The sequence below is a fragment of the Notechis scutatus genome, chromosome 4 (assembly GCF_049901735.1).
Source record: "Notechis scutatus isolate UNSWTSFEM ecotype Mainland chromosome 4, rNotScu1.2, whole genome shotgun sequence".
Lineage (NCBI taxonomy): Eukaryota > Metazoa > Chordata > Lepidosauria > Squamata > Elapidae > Notechis > Notechis scutatus.
This window is the reverse complement of record NC_142012.1, coordinates 5803904-5818021: the sequence shown is the minus strand read 5'-3', so window position 1 is coordinate 5818021 and position 14118 is coordinate 5803904. Positions and strand designations below refer to the sequence as shown.

The 14118-nt window shown below is 49.4% G+C and overlaps 1 protein-coding gene across 2 annotated transcripts in view; it reads right to left on the bottom strand.

The window, feature by feature from the left end:
- The window catches only part of SPEF1 (sperm flagellar and cilia associated 1), a 30805-nt gene that overhangs the window by 15018 nt on the left and 1669 nt on the right, over positions 1-14118 (bottom strand). The window contains exons 2-4 of one of the 2 annotated variants that reach the window (XM_087962705.1): positions 13527-13638; positions 10355-10511; positions 7945-8007 (exon numbers count right to left, since the gene is read on the bottom strand). In XM_087962705.1, coding sequence (XP_087818831.1) covers positions 7945-8007; positions 10355-10511; positions 13527-13638 — 332 coding nt within the window. The remainder of the gene's footprint in view (positions 1-7944; positions 8008-10354; positions 10512-13526; positions 13639-14118) is intronic. The other variant, XM_087962706.1, reaches the window with a different exon arrangement.

The following is a 14118-nucleotide window of genomic DNA, read 5'->3' as shown; positions in this document are numbered from 1 at the left end:
ACATTATCTTTTGGAAGTCTGCAATTTATCATCCTGGCCTGTCGTGTTAAGTACTTCAGCGTGGTTTGTATTGGGTTTTTTTATTTCTAATTATCTTTACTTTGGGTTCGGACTGCATTTACTCCCTTCGTAGACTGTTTTTGTAAGAGTTTGATCTCCAGCCGAGGATAACTGGACATTGGGAGCCAAGTTGGAGACATTAAAGGGAATTTATCCTCTTTGTGTGACTTTGTTATTTTTGTGCCACACCCCAGGTCATCACAGGGCTCCTGCAGAGGTGGGGAGACAGACACTGGTCTGGGGTCTCCATTAGGGAGACCTCCTGGAAGTCATTGAGGGTTGAGCTCTCCTTGAGGGACCCCTTCATTTCTTCAGCTCAGCCAAAAGACAGCAGTTGGTCAACTTCGGGTGGTCTTTCAGAAGCTAAGCAGGGTTAGACCTGGTTCGGTTTTGGAAGGGAGGCCACCAAAAGACACCAATTCTATTGGCTAAACTAATCAATAAAATTTTTGAAAAATCTCAGAAAAAAACATGGTGGTAAGTCCCTTTTCAAGGACTGGCCACCACGAAATAACATGGCTCTGTCTGTTGGAAGTCAAGATTCTTCCTTTTTCATGTTTCCTTATCAAACCAGAGATCCTCACCAGTGCTAGCGTCACTGACAACCTCACTTAGGACTGAAGAGGTTACCTGGTTTGGGTAACAAAACTTGTGCGAGAAAACAATCCCATTCAGACATCACCAAGGACCTTCAGAACCATCTACGGAGACGCTCCGTCATCCAGGTCAGGGTTGTCCCCAAGGTGATTTTTCAAAAGACAACTGGACTTTCTTGACCAATAAAGGGAAATATTTGTAGCGCAGGGTTGAAATGAATGATTGGAAGTTGGAAGCAGAGGTGGGTATTCAGCCAGTTCGGACCAGTTCTGGAGAACCGGTAGTGGAAATTTTGAGTAGTTCGGAGAACCAGCCAATCCCACCTCTGACTGGCCCCGCCAACCCCATCTCTTCTCTGCCTCCCACTGAGTCCCAGCTGATCGGCTGGGTCTCCTTTGGTTGCCCTGCACAGGAGAACGGAGCTGGAAAGCAGGTTAGTGGGGTGGGGAGGGAAGGGGGATTTTGCAGTATCCTTCCCCTGCACTCCCACCAAGCCACGCCCATCACGCCCATCAAGCCATGCCCACCCACCAAGCCACACCCACAGAACCGGTAGTAAACAATTTTGAATCCCACCACTGGTTGGAAGGGACCTTGGAGGTCTTCTAGTCCAACCCTCTGCTCAAGCAGTAGACCCTACATCATTTCAGACAAATGGCTGTCCAATCTCTGCTTAAAAACCTCCAGTGACGGACGACCCACCCTTCCACAGAGGCAAGTCATTCCATCCGTTTAAGTGCTCTCACCATTCAGGAAATTTCTCCCTGGTCCTAGGTTCTTAGATGTGATGTTAGGAACATGGCTATTCAGTGAATCTGGTTTCACCACTGACAAACTAAGTAATATCGTCCGTGTTAGACTAGCTAGACCAGGGGTCGCCAACCTTTTGGACCTCAGGGACCACCAAAATCATGATTTCAAATCCCGCGGACCACTAATATGGATTTTGACCGACGGTGGCTTGCTGATGTTGGTGGGAAAGTCAGTTCCATATTCCTGAGCTGCAGGAGTCACAGGACTGGCCCTTTGGCCGTCCCGGAGCAGCTGCTCCTCCACCCGGGTGCACCGGCCTGCCATGGACTGGAGGAGCTGCTGGTCTTACCTTCCAGTTCCAGCTCGCGTGGCTCTACTCAAGGTTTGCGTTTGGCCGAAGGGTGGGGGCCAGAGTGTGGCGGGCCATGTGGGCGGCACAGCCTTGTGTTCCCACACATCCTGGATTAATTGCTTTGGGGGGGGGGACATTTCTCTGCAGACCACCAACATTTTCTCGTGGACCACCAGTGGTCCCCGGCCCACTGGTTGGTGACCGCTGAGCTAGACTAGCAGTGATGATGTTACCTACTTGGGGTAATGAAACGCCTGAGAGAAAACAAGCCAGCGCAGAGACCCCCAAGGAGTTTCTTGAGTTTTCCTAGAAGACGTTTTGCTGAACTGAAGAACCGAAGAAGCTTCTTGGATGAGAAGCGAAACATCTTCCAGGAAAAACAAAGGAGGTTTTGCGGCTGCCTTTTGAAAACACACCTTTGTGACCAGATCCTCCCAGGAGACAAACGGCGTGGTTCAACTTTCCTTCCTTAGGTTCAGCTCAACTTCCAGCAAACATCTGCCTTTTATTCTGAGTTGGGATCCACGGATAACCAGTGGCTCCACCAATGACCTGCCTTTGGGTTATCCTTGGTTTACATATGGCCTCTTTTTTCTCTCCTCCTGGTGGACCACAGGTGTGTTTCCTTCTCAGTCAGCAGGAAGCTTTGCGAACTCTCCAACCCCAGTGGTGGTTAGATGGGATCTCCAAGGAGATTATCAACCCTTTTGGGGAATCTTTCGGCCGAGGGTGTTTATTTCAGAGCAAAACAACGGATCTCTCTTCTGCCACTCGGCATCCTACTCAACGTAGTCCTTCCTCGGCTGATCTTTTTATTTTCTTTATTCCAACCGATCTCAGCTCCAAATCTAAAGCTACACTTGGAGCTTCTAAAGGGGGGGGGCTTCAGATTGGTAAGAAGTCAACGATCACTAGTCAACATAACTCAACGCACCAGGGGTGTGATTCAATCGGTTGTAACAACCAAATCGGTGAGCGCGTGCTTTGCACCCGCACAGAGGGGTTGTTACTGACCTTCTCTTGCAATCCTGCACACTCTCTGTGTGTTAAACCAGTGGTTGCCAACCAGTGGGCTGAGGACCACTGGTGGTCTGCGAGAAAATTTGGGTGGTCCGCAGAGAAATGTCAACCCCAAAGCAATTAATCCAGGCTGCGCGGGAACACAAGGCTTGCATCACTTGCATTGCGAACAACACAAGGTAGTGAGGAGAGGTGGGGGGGAAGGGCGGAGGGGGGGAACTTGCCCCACGTGCCCCACACGCCTGGCCTGGCCACTGGGCTGCTTCCTTCCACTTCTTTCTTCTTCTGCTTTTGGCTGCACGCAAGGAAAGCAGCAAAAGTCTTTCTTTCTCTCCCCCAAACTCTGCCAGAAATGAGTCTTTGGGACCCTGCAAGGCCTCCTGCTCCAAGAGGCTGCGCCAGCACGACAAGTCTCACAAAGACTCATTTCTGGCGGAGTTTGGGGGAGAGAAAGAAAGACTTTTGCTGCTTCTGCTGCTTTCCTTGCATGAAGCCAAAAGTCTCTCTCTCTCCCTCCCTCCCTCCCTCCCTCCCTCCCTCTCTCTCTCTCTCTCTCTCTCTCACGGAGCTGCATACGGTATCCTGCAATCCCAAATAAAAAATGATTGATTGGTAGGAAAACGAGGTGGGGAATTTTCCTGCAGACTTTTGGGGGGAGTTTTCCCAGGGTCTCTGGTCCACGGGATTTAAAATTATGAGTGTGGTGGTCCCTGAGATGTAAAAGATTAGTGACCCCTGGACTAGAAGACCTCCGAGGTCCCTTCCCACTCTACTATTATTCTATATTCTAAACGCCGTTACTCACTTAACAATGTGTGACAAGAAAGACGGGGCAAAAATTACTTCACAACAGTCTTTCTTGGCAACCCAAAATTTGGGGCTCCCTATTTGTGGTCATAAATCAAAAACTACAGGGCATGGGCCACCTGGATTTCAGGACCCTGGAGAGTTCTACCTGTAAGTCTACGTTGCCTCGTCCTGCCCAATGCTATAAGGAATACCGCCAAGACCGAAGGACGTTGCAATGTCATTTCTGATGCAATGCACAACGGCAAGGGGCATCCTTCCCTCACCGCTGTTAAAGGTCCATAAGATGGTGTGGCAGTCCGAGCGGCAACTACAGACACAACTATTTCCCTGGCACTTTACTTTCTGCTAAATACAAGTCTTATAAGAGTTCATTTGGCGAGCGTGACAACGATGCTGAAAAAAAACAACTGACTTTTTCATATGACCATTGCATCATCGCCACAGTCATCTTAATCAAAATTCGGATGCTGGGCAACTGACTCGTACTTATGACAGTCGCGGTGTTCCCGGGGTCACACGATGATCCCATTTGGCAGACCAGGAAAGTCAAGGGGAAAGCCAGGTTCCCTTAACAACCGTGTCGCTAACTTAATAACTTGCAGTGATTCACTTAACAACGGTGGCAAGAAAGGTCGTGCAATGGGGCCAAACTCACTTCACAAGTGTTTCAATTTGCAATGGAAACTTTGGACTCAATTGCCGTCGTAAGACGAGGACTACTTGCATTGGTCCAGGTCAGGGAGGGGTCTCCAAACTTGATAACTTTAAGACTTGTGGACTTCGACTCTCTGTGCTGGCTGGGGAATTCCATGAATTGAGGTCCACATATCTTAAAGAATGCTGGCTGGGGCATTCTGGGAGTTGAAGTCCATCCCCTTAAAGCATGCTGGCTGGGGGATTCTGGGAGTTGAAGTCCACCCCTCTTAAAGCATGCTGGCTGGGGGATTCTGGGAGTTGAAGTCCACCCCTCTTAAAGCATGCTGGCTGGGGGATTCTGGGAGTTGAAGTCCATCCCTTTAAAACATGCTGGCTGGGGGATTCTGGGAGTTGAAGTCCACCCTCTTAAAGCATGCTGGCTGGAGGATTCTGGGAGTTGAAGTCCACCCCTCTTAAAGCATGCTGGCTGGGAGATTCTGGGAGTTGAAGTCCACCCTCTTAAAGCATGCTGACTGGGGGATTCTGGGAGTTGAAGTCCACCCCTCTTAAAGCATGCTGGCTGGGGGATTCTGGGAGTTGAAGTCCACCCCTCTTAAAACATGCTGGCTGGGGGATTCTGGGAGTTGAAGTCCATCCCTTTAAAACATGCTGGCTGGGGATTCTGGGAGTTGAAGTCCACCCCTCTTAAAGCATGCTGGCTGGGGATTCTGGGAGTTGAAGTCCACCCTCTTAAAGCATGCTGGCTGGGGATTCTGGGAGTTGAAGTCCACCTCTTAAAGCATGCTGGCTGGGGATTCTGGGAGTTGAAGTCCACCCTCTTAAAGCATGCTGGCTGGGGATTCTGGGAGTTGAAGTCCACCCTCTTAAAGCATGCTGGCTGGGGGATTCTGGGAGTTGAAGTCCACCCCTCTTAAAGCATGCTGGCTGGGGGATTCTGGGAGTTGAAGTCCACCCTCTTAAAGCATGCTGGCTGGGGGATTCTGGGAGTTGAAGTCCACCCTCTTAAAGCATGCTGGCTGGGGGATTCTGGGAGTTGAAGTCCACCCCTCTTAAAGCATGCTGGCTGGGGGATTCTGGGAGTTGAAGTCCACCCTCTTAAAGCATGCTGGCTGGAGGATTCTGGGAGTTGAAGTCCACCCTCTTAAAGCATGCTGGCTGGGAGATTCTGGGAGTTGAAGTCCACCCCTCTTAAAGCATGCTGACTGGGGGATTCTGGGAGTTGAAGTCCACCCTCTTAAAGCATGCTGGCTGGGGGATTCTGGGAGTTGAAGTCCACCCCTCTTAAAACATGCTGGCTGGGGGATTCTGGGAGTTGAAGTCCATCCCTTTAAAACATGCTGGCTGGGGGATTCTGGGAGTTGAAGTCCACCCCTCTTAAAGCATGCTGGCTGGGGGATTCTGGGAGTTGAAGTCCACCCCTCTTAAAGCATGCTGGCTGGAGGATTCTGGGAGTTGAAGTCCACCCCTCTTAAAACATGCTGACTGGGGATTCTGGGAGTTGAAGTCCACCCTCTTAAAGCATGCTGGCTGGGAGATTCTGGGAGTTGAAGTCCACCCCTCTTAAAGCATGCTGACTGGGGGATTCTGGGAGTTGAAGTCCACCCTCTTAAAGCATGCTGGCTGGGGATTCTGGGAGTTGAAGTCCACCCTCTTAAAACATGCTGGCTGGGGGATTCTGGGAGTTGAAGTCCATCCCTTTAAAACATGCTGGCTGGGGGATTCTGGGAGTTGAAGTCCACCCCTCTTAAAGCATGCTGGCTGGGGATTCTGGGAGTTGAAGTCCACCCCTCTTAAAGCATGCTGGCTGGGGATTCTGGGAGTTGAAGTCCACCCTCTTAAAGCATGCTGGCTGGGGGATTCTGGGAGTTGAAGTCCACCCCTCTTAAAGCATGCTGACTGGGGATTCTGGGAGTTGAAGTCCACCCTCTTAAAGCATGCTGGCTGGGGGATTCTGGGAGTTGAAGTCCACCCTCTTAAAACATGCTGGCTGGGGATTCTGGGAGTTGAAGTCCATCCCTTTAAAACATGCTGGCTGGGGGATTCTGGGAGTTGAAGTCCACCCCTCTTAAAGCATGCTGACTGGGGGATTCTGGGAGTTGAAGTCCACCCCTCTTAAAGCATGCTGGCTGGGGGATTCTGGGAGTTGAAGTCCACCCCTCTTAAAACATGCTGGCTGGGGGATTCTGGGAGTTGAAGTCCACCCCTCTTAAAGCATGCTGACTGGGGGATTCTGGGAGTTGAAGTCCACCCTCTTAAAGCATGCTGGCTGGGGGATTCTGGGAGTTGAAGTCCACCCCTCTTAAAACATGCTGGCTGGGGGATTCTGGGAGTTGAAGTCCATCCCTTTAAAACATGCTGGCTGGGGGATTCTGGGAGTTGAAGTCCACCCCTCTTAAAGCATGCTGACTGGGGATTCTGGGAGTTGAAGTCCACCCCTCTTAAAGCATGCTGGCTGGGGGATTCTGGGAGTTGAAGTCCACCCCTCTTAAAACATGCTGGCTGGGGGATTCTGGGAGTTGAAGTCCACCCCTCTTAAAGCATGCTGACTGGGGGATTCTGGGAGTTGAAGTCCACCCCTCTTAAAGCATGCTGGCTGGGGGATTCTGGGACTTGAAGTCCACCCTCTTAAAACATGCTGGCTGGGGGATTCTGGGAGTTGAAGTCCATCCCTTTAAAACATGCTGGCTGGGGGATTCTAGGAGTTGAAGTCCACCCCTCTTAAAGCATGCTGGCTGGGGGATTCTGGGAGTTGAAGTCCACCCCTCTTAAAGCATGCTGGCTGGAGGATTCTGGGAGTTGAAATCCACCCTCTTAAAGCATGCTGGCTGGAGGATTCTGGGAGTTGAAGTCCACCCCTCTTAAAGCATGCTGGCTGGAGGATTCTGGGAGTTGAAGTCCACCCCTCTTAAAACATGCTGGCTGGGGATTCTGGGAGTTGAAGTCCATCCCTTTAAAACATGCTGGCTGGGGGATTCTAGGAGTTGAAGTCCACCCCTCTTAAAGCATGCTGGCTGGGGATTCTGGGAGTTGAAGTCCACCCCTCTTAAAGCATGCTGGCTGGGGATTCTGGGAGTTGAAGTCCACCCTCTTAAAACATGCTGGCTGGGGATTCTGGGAGTTGAAGTCCACCCTCTTAAAACATGCTGGCTGGAGGATTCTGGGAGTTGAAGTCCACCCCTCTTAAAGCATGCTGGCTGGGGGATTCTGGGAGTTGAAGTCCACCCCTCTTAAAGCATGCTGGCTGGAGGATTCTGGGAGTTGAAGTCCACCCCTCTTAAAGCATGCTGGCTGGAGGATTCTGGGAGTTGAAGTCCACCCCTCTTAAAGCATGCTGACTGGGGGATTCTGGGAGTTGAAGTCCATCCCCTTAAAACATGCTGGCTGGAGGATTCTGGGAGTTGAAGTCCACCCCTCTTAAAGCATAGCTGACTGTGGTGTTCTGGGAGTTGAAGTCTACCTGTCTTAAGGTTGCCAATTTTGGAGACTCCTGGTCCAGGTGTGACCCTTTGAAGGAACCCTTTCAAGAAGGTTTTTTTTCCCCCTCCTCTTAAAGCCAGCAGCACCTGTGAAGAGCAGCCCCGCCCAGCCCCACCTGTCTCGTGGCTTGGATTGACAGACAGACAGACAGAGAGAGGAAAAGCAGCAAGGTGTATCTCCGGTCAGGTAAAAAAAGGTAGATGGCAAAAGGTAGAAACCTGGGGCATTGGAGTCGGGAAGGAACAAAGGCTGCAGCAGCCCAGAGGAGTTGGCGGCCGGTCCTGGAAAGAAGCAGAAGGGGAAGGAAGGGAGGTATAAAAAGAAAAGAAAAAAGAGAGGGGAGGGGTACGTTGGCCATTATTCCCTCCCCCCATCAGTCCTTCAGGCTGGATTCAGAGTGCTCCTCAATTGGGACCCTTCAGGACCATCCCTGATACCCCAGTCAACTGTTGACTACTGCAACAGTTTGTACATGGGGCCGCCCTTGGAGACGACTCCCCCGGGGCTAAAATACACGTCTGAGGCTGAAACAGGGCCACCTGGTTTCAAGGAATGGATCAGAGGTGGTATATTCAGCCGGTTCAGACCAGTTCTGGAGAACCAGTAGCAGGAATTTTGAGTGGTTCAGACAAAACCGGCCAAGCCCACCTCTGACTGGCCCCGCCAACCCCCATCTCTTCTCTGCCTCCCCGTTGAGTCCCGGCTGATCGTCTGGGTCTCCTTTGGTTGCCCTGCCCAGGAGAACGGAGCTGGAAAGCAGGTGAGTGGGGTGGGGAGGGAAGGGGGATTTTGCAGTATATCCTTCCTCTGCCACGCCCACCAAGCCACACTGACAGAACCGGTAGTAAAAAATGTTGAATCCCATCACTAGCATGGATCCCTCTGGGGTGGAGTGGGAATCTCCATGGATCTCCTGCTCAGAGGGGGGTCATCTCCTCTACTACAGGAGATCCAGGTCGAAACCAAGAGAGGCGAGACCTCAGGCCGAATGTTGCCCGTGTTGTGTTTCTGCATGGGGGTTTGAAGGGCTTGCACCGCACGATAGGGAGAGTCCTTGGCTTACGGTTTTTCATTGAGCGGCCGTTCAAGGTTGAACCGCGCTGAAAAACGTGGATCGTTGCTGCATCCTCAGGGCAGGTCTGGGCTGCTGGGGGGTTTGCAGGGGTTCGGGAGAGCCCCGTAGCTAAGATTCTGCGCAGTTCGGAGAACCCCCCCCCCCCCAGATCCCACTCCTGGCTGGCCCCGCCTACCTTGCCCCTCCCCTCCCCGGAGTCCCCACGTGGCCTGTTTTGGATGCGGGGAAGTGCAGGGCACAAGCAGAGAGTCAGGGGAGGGCAAGAAATGGGCCTGTTTCCAGCTTCCAGAGATCCTCCAGAGCCCAGGGAGGCCATTTTCGCCCTCCTGAGAGGCTCAAGGAAAGCCTCCGGAGTCCAGGGAAGGCAAAAATGCCATCCCCCCACCTCGCAGTGGTGCAGGAGGCCAACTAGGCCACGCCCACTCTGGCCATGCCCACCCATCAACCGGGTTACCCCTTGCTAAAATGTTTGAAGCCCGCCCCTGCCTCAGGTTCACGTGATCCAAATTGGAATGTTTGGCAACGGACCATCGTCGCGCTGCCCCCCCCCCCCGGGGTCGCGTGATCCCCTTTTGCGACCTTCGGACACAGGCAAAGTCCAGGGGAAAGCCTGATCCATGTAACAACCATGTGACTAACCTCATCAGCCACCGTGATTCGCTTCACAGCCGTGGGCAAGAAAAGTTGTGAAAGGAGACCAAACTCGCTCAACAAATGGAAATTTTGGGCTCTCTTGGGGGTCGTAAGCCGAGGAATACCTCTTTTCATTAAAACCTTGGCTTTTCTGCCTCCAGGATCTGGTGGGTTCCTGGTAAGGATCAACCAACCAGGGAGAGAATCATACCCTGCCCTTGGCAGAGAGATTTTGCAAGTGACTTGCCATCCCTTGTGACCCAGCCTGCTGGTTAGGTTGGAGAAGAATGATTGTTGGGTGGACTATGCAAGGACAAGACCTCAGGAGGTCAACGTCTACTCAATTGCAGTAAAGTTGTAAGACGAGGACTACCTGCCTTGGTCCAGGTCAGGGAGGGGTCTCCAAACTCGGTAACTTTAAGATTTGCGGCCTTCGACTCTCCATGCTGACTGGGGGATTAAAACCTACTCGGTGGGGGATTCTGGGAGTTGAAGTCTATCCTTCTTAAAGCATGCTGGGTGGGGGGATTCTGGGAGTTGAAGTCTATCCCTCTTAAAACCTACTCGGTGGGGGATTCTGGGAGTTGAAGTCTATCCTTCTTAAAGCCTGCTGGGTGGGGGATTCTGGGAGTTGAAGTCTATCCCTCTTAAAGCCTGCTGGATAGGGGATTCTGGGAGTTGAAGTCTATCCCTCTTAAAGCATGCTGGCTGGGGGATTCTGGGAGTTGAAGTCTATGCCTCTTAAACCATGCCGGCTGGGGGATTCTGGGAGTTGAAGTCCACCCCTCTTAAAGCCTGCTGGGCAGGGGATTCTGGGAGTTGAAGTCCACCCCTCTTAAAGCAAGCTGGCTGGGGGATTCTGGGAGTTCCACATCAAGTTCAAAGTTTACTCCACTGACCCTCATCCAAACTCTACTGACCTGGTAAGAGGTGCTTGACATCTTGGCTTGCTTCTGCTTCTCCTCAATCTTCTGTCTCAACGGCATCAGCACCAACTCCACCACTCCAGGGGTGCACTGCGCAATCTTCCGGACGATGTCTTCGGGGATGGAAAAATTCAATTTGCTCAACACTTTCCTGAAAAAAAGAGGCGTGGAACTGAGCAGGTGAGTCCACACACACACACACACACAACCCACCCCACCCCCCCAGGGTCACTGGTGTGTCCGGGATTTGACACACCCAGAAAGAGGCAGGTGGAGCCCCTTGCCCTACGACAGAGATCATGGCCTGTTTGGGAATAAAAAAAAATATTTAGCACAGGTAGTCTTCAACTTACGGCTACCACCGAGCCCCACATTTCTGTTGATAAGTGACACCTTCGTTGAAGGAATTGTGACCATGTCAGCAGTGGGATCCTACATTAACTCTGGTAATATCACACTACTAACTAAAGCATACAAAACATTTGCTAGACCAATACTCGAATACAGCTCATCAGTCTGGAACCCACATTACGTATCTGATATTAGCACAATTGAGAAAGTCCAGAAATATTTCACAAGAAGAGTTCTCCACTCCTCTACTCGTTGTAGAATACCTTATGCCACCAGACTTGAGATTCTAGAACTAGAAAACCTTGAATTACGCTGTCTTCGGTCTGATTTAAGTATGGTATATAAAATCATACATTGCAATGTCCTCCCTGTCAATGAATACTTCAGCTTCAACCAGAACAACACAAGAGCACACAATAGATACAAACTCAAGGTTAACCACACCAAACTTGATTGCAGGAAATACGACTTCAGCAACAGAGTGGTCAATGTCTGGAATACTCTACCCGACTCTGTGGTTTCTTCCCCAAACCCCAAAAACTTTAACCTTAGACTGTCTACTATTGACCTCACCCCTTTCCTAAGAGGTCTGTAGGGGGCGTGCATAAGCACACCCACGTGCCTACCGTCCCTGTCCTGTTGTTTCTTTTTATTTTTATTTTTCTTATATGTACCCATTTCATGTATTCATAACTATGTATACACTTATACTTATTATCTTGTAAACAATTGACAAATCAAATAAATAAATAAATAAATAAATAAATAAATAAATGTTCCACTACCGCGTGCACCTAGTGTACATGCACCTAATGTGCGCGCCCAGCTTTCCCCACACCAGCTGAGGCCTGCGGTGCCAATCAGCTGAGAAAAGAAAGAAGAGAAAAAGGCAGGGGCGTGTGGGAGGGCCGATCCTGCCCTTTCCTCTTCTTTTTCTCCTCTCAGCTGATCGTTGGAGGCTTTTTTTTTTTACTACCGGTTCAGTTGAACCGGTCCAAACCGGTAGCATAATCACCTCTGAGCCACGTCCTTTCTTGCCACAGTTGTGACTGCAGTTGATAAATTAGCATCACAGTTGTTAAGTGAATCTGGCTTCCCCCTTGACTTTGCTTCTCAAAAGGTTGCAAAAAGGGGATCGCGTGGCCCCGGGGGGACACTACGACCGTCGTAAATATGAACCAGTTGCCAAGCACCTGAATTTTGATCCCGTGACCATGGGGGATACTATAAGGGCTTGTTAGAGTGAACAATGGTCCCAAGTCACTTTTCTTCAATTCGGCTGCAACTTTGAACGGTCGCTAAATGAACTGTTGTAAGCTGAGGACTACCTTTTCCCCTTTAACTTTTTTTTAAATTAGTTTATCAAAGTATAAAAGACAAAGGGGGAAAAAAGCATGGAAAAGTAAGAGGAGAGGGAAGGGAAAAGATGGAATATGGTGTAATGAGAGAAGAAAAAGGCCCTGACATCCGACTCTCTTTAGCACAGTAAAACCACAACTTTTTTGCTTTTACACAACAGCATATGCAAGCCATTTCTAGAACAATAAGCCTATCGAGTTTACAAAAGAAAAATCAAAATTTCATTTCCCCTCCCCCCCCTCCATTGTAAGCACAAAAGCCGGAAGCAGTTTCAAAATAAAGAGAGAATTAAATATATTCTCTTCTTTGGGTAAAAGAATCAGTTTAACCATCTCTGCTTCTCTTTGCTGTGGGGGATAATATATCATATCATATCATATCATATCTATATCTATATCTATATCTCTATCTCTATCTCTATCTCTATCTCTATCTCTATCTCTATCTCTATATCTCTCTATCTCTATCTATCTCTATCTCTATCTCTATCTCTATCTCTATCTCTATCTCTATCTCTATCTCTATCTCTATCTCTATCTATCTATCTATCTATCTATCTATCTATCTATCTATCTATATAAATTAATTCTCACATTTTCAAATCTAGTCAATACTATTTTATAAACTTTGGAGTATTATTCAGCCTTGCTTAAAGAACCTGAGGACCTGCGTTTACATACGTACTCATTTTATACATACAAAACTAAGGACTACCTGAGTGTGAATAATGAATACTCATATCAATATTCACACAGAGAAGAGGGTTACACACATTGTTGGCAAGGCAGGTCCCCATGGACAACAGCCAATCTCCATCAAACTATGGTGAACACTAGTATTCTCACCAAAGGCTTCGGAGACCGTAATTACACACAGGCTTATTTTAAAAACAAGTCTTGTTTTATTGCAATGCTGGGAATTATTTTCATTCCCAGTTGGCAATGAATCTCAAACAGTCCCTCGAGATAAGCACCCACCTTTCTTTCTTGTGAAGTGCTGCCAGTAACAGAAGTATCAAATGAACTAGAAGAGAAACCAACCGAAGTACAAAGAGCTTCAAGAATGAATCTGAAGCAAACGAACGACTTTGCTTCCTGCAAAGGTTTTGTCATCTTGGCCTGTCCTTTACACCTTATGGAAGGAGCAATCACCTCCCAGCCTTACTCCCAAATCGCCCCCTTTTGTTTCATCTGCTTTTGCCTTCTAGCAGCTCTGCCACATGCGCACTGGGAACAGGCTCTCCTTGTTCCTCTGCCTCGCTGCTGCCAGACTCCGAAGGCAGCACCCCACTCCCAAATGGTCCTGGCCCCATTTCTGCATCGGATGCAAGATCCTCATCCGAGTCCTCTCCAGATTTCTGGACTGATCCCCATTCTTCCCCACTGTCTGATTCCACTGCCGTCTGCACAGGCTGCCGGCGAACCACAACAGCTAGCTTTACCTGTAAAATACTCACCTGTTCAGGTGTCCCCAGTTGGAGAGCTTCTGTTGGGTGGAATTAGCTGGAGCATAATTGTGCATTTCCACCATTTTGGGAAAATAAAACTTCACCACCTCGGCCACCAGAACTGGATGGGCAATAAAAAGAAGGAAGTCCTTGACATACAACTGGAATGGAATCCGCCCAATTTATGCTTGCTGAGTGAGACAGTTGTTAAGTCAACTTTGCTCCATTTTACAACATGTCTTGCCACCGTTGTTAAGGGAATCACTGCAGTCATTCAGTTAGGAACACGGTTGTTAAGTGAATCTGGCTTCCCCACTGACTTGGCTCATGAGAAGCGATGACGTGATCTCGGGACACTGCAACGGTCATAAATATGAGTCCATGTCTGAATGTTGATCATGTGACCATAGGGATGATTGTTCTGACCAAGGCTTCCCGAGACCATAATTAAGCACACGCTTAGTTAAGACAACTCTTGTTTTATTTCAATGCTGGGAATTATTTTCATTCCCAGCTGGTAATGAGTCTCAAACCATCTCTTCGAGATAAGCACCCACCTTTCTCTCCTTTGAATTGCTGCCAACAACTAGAGCACCAAATG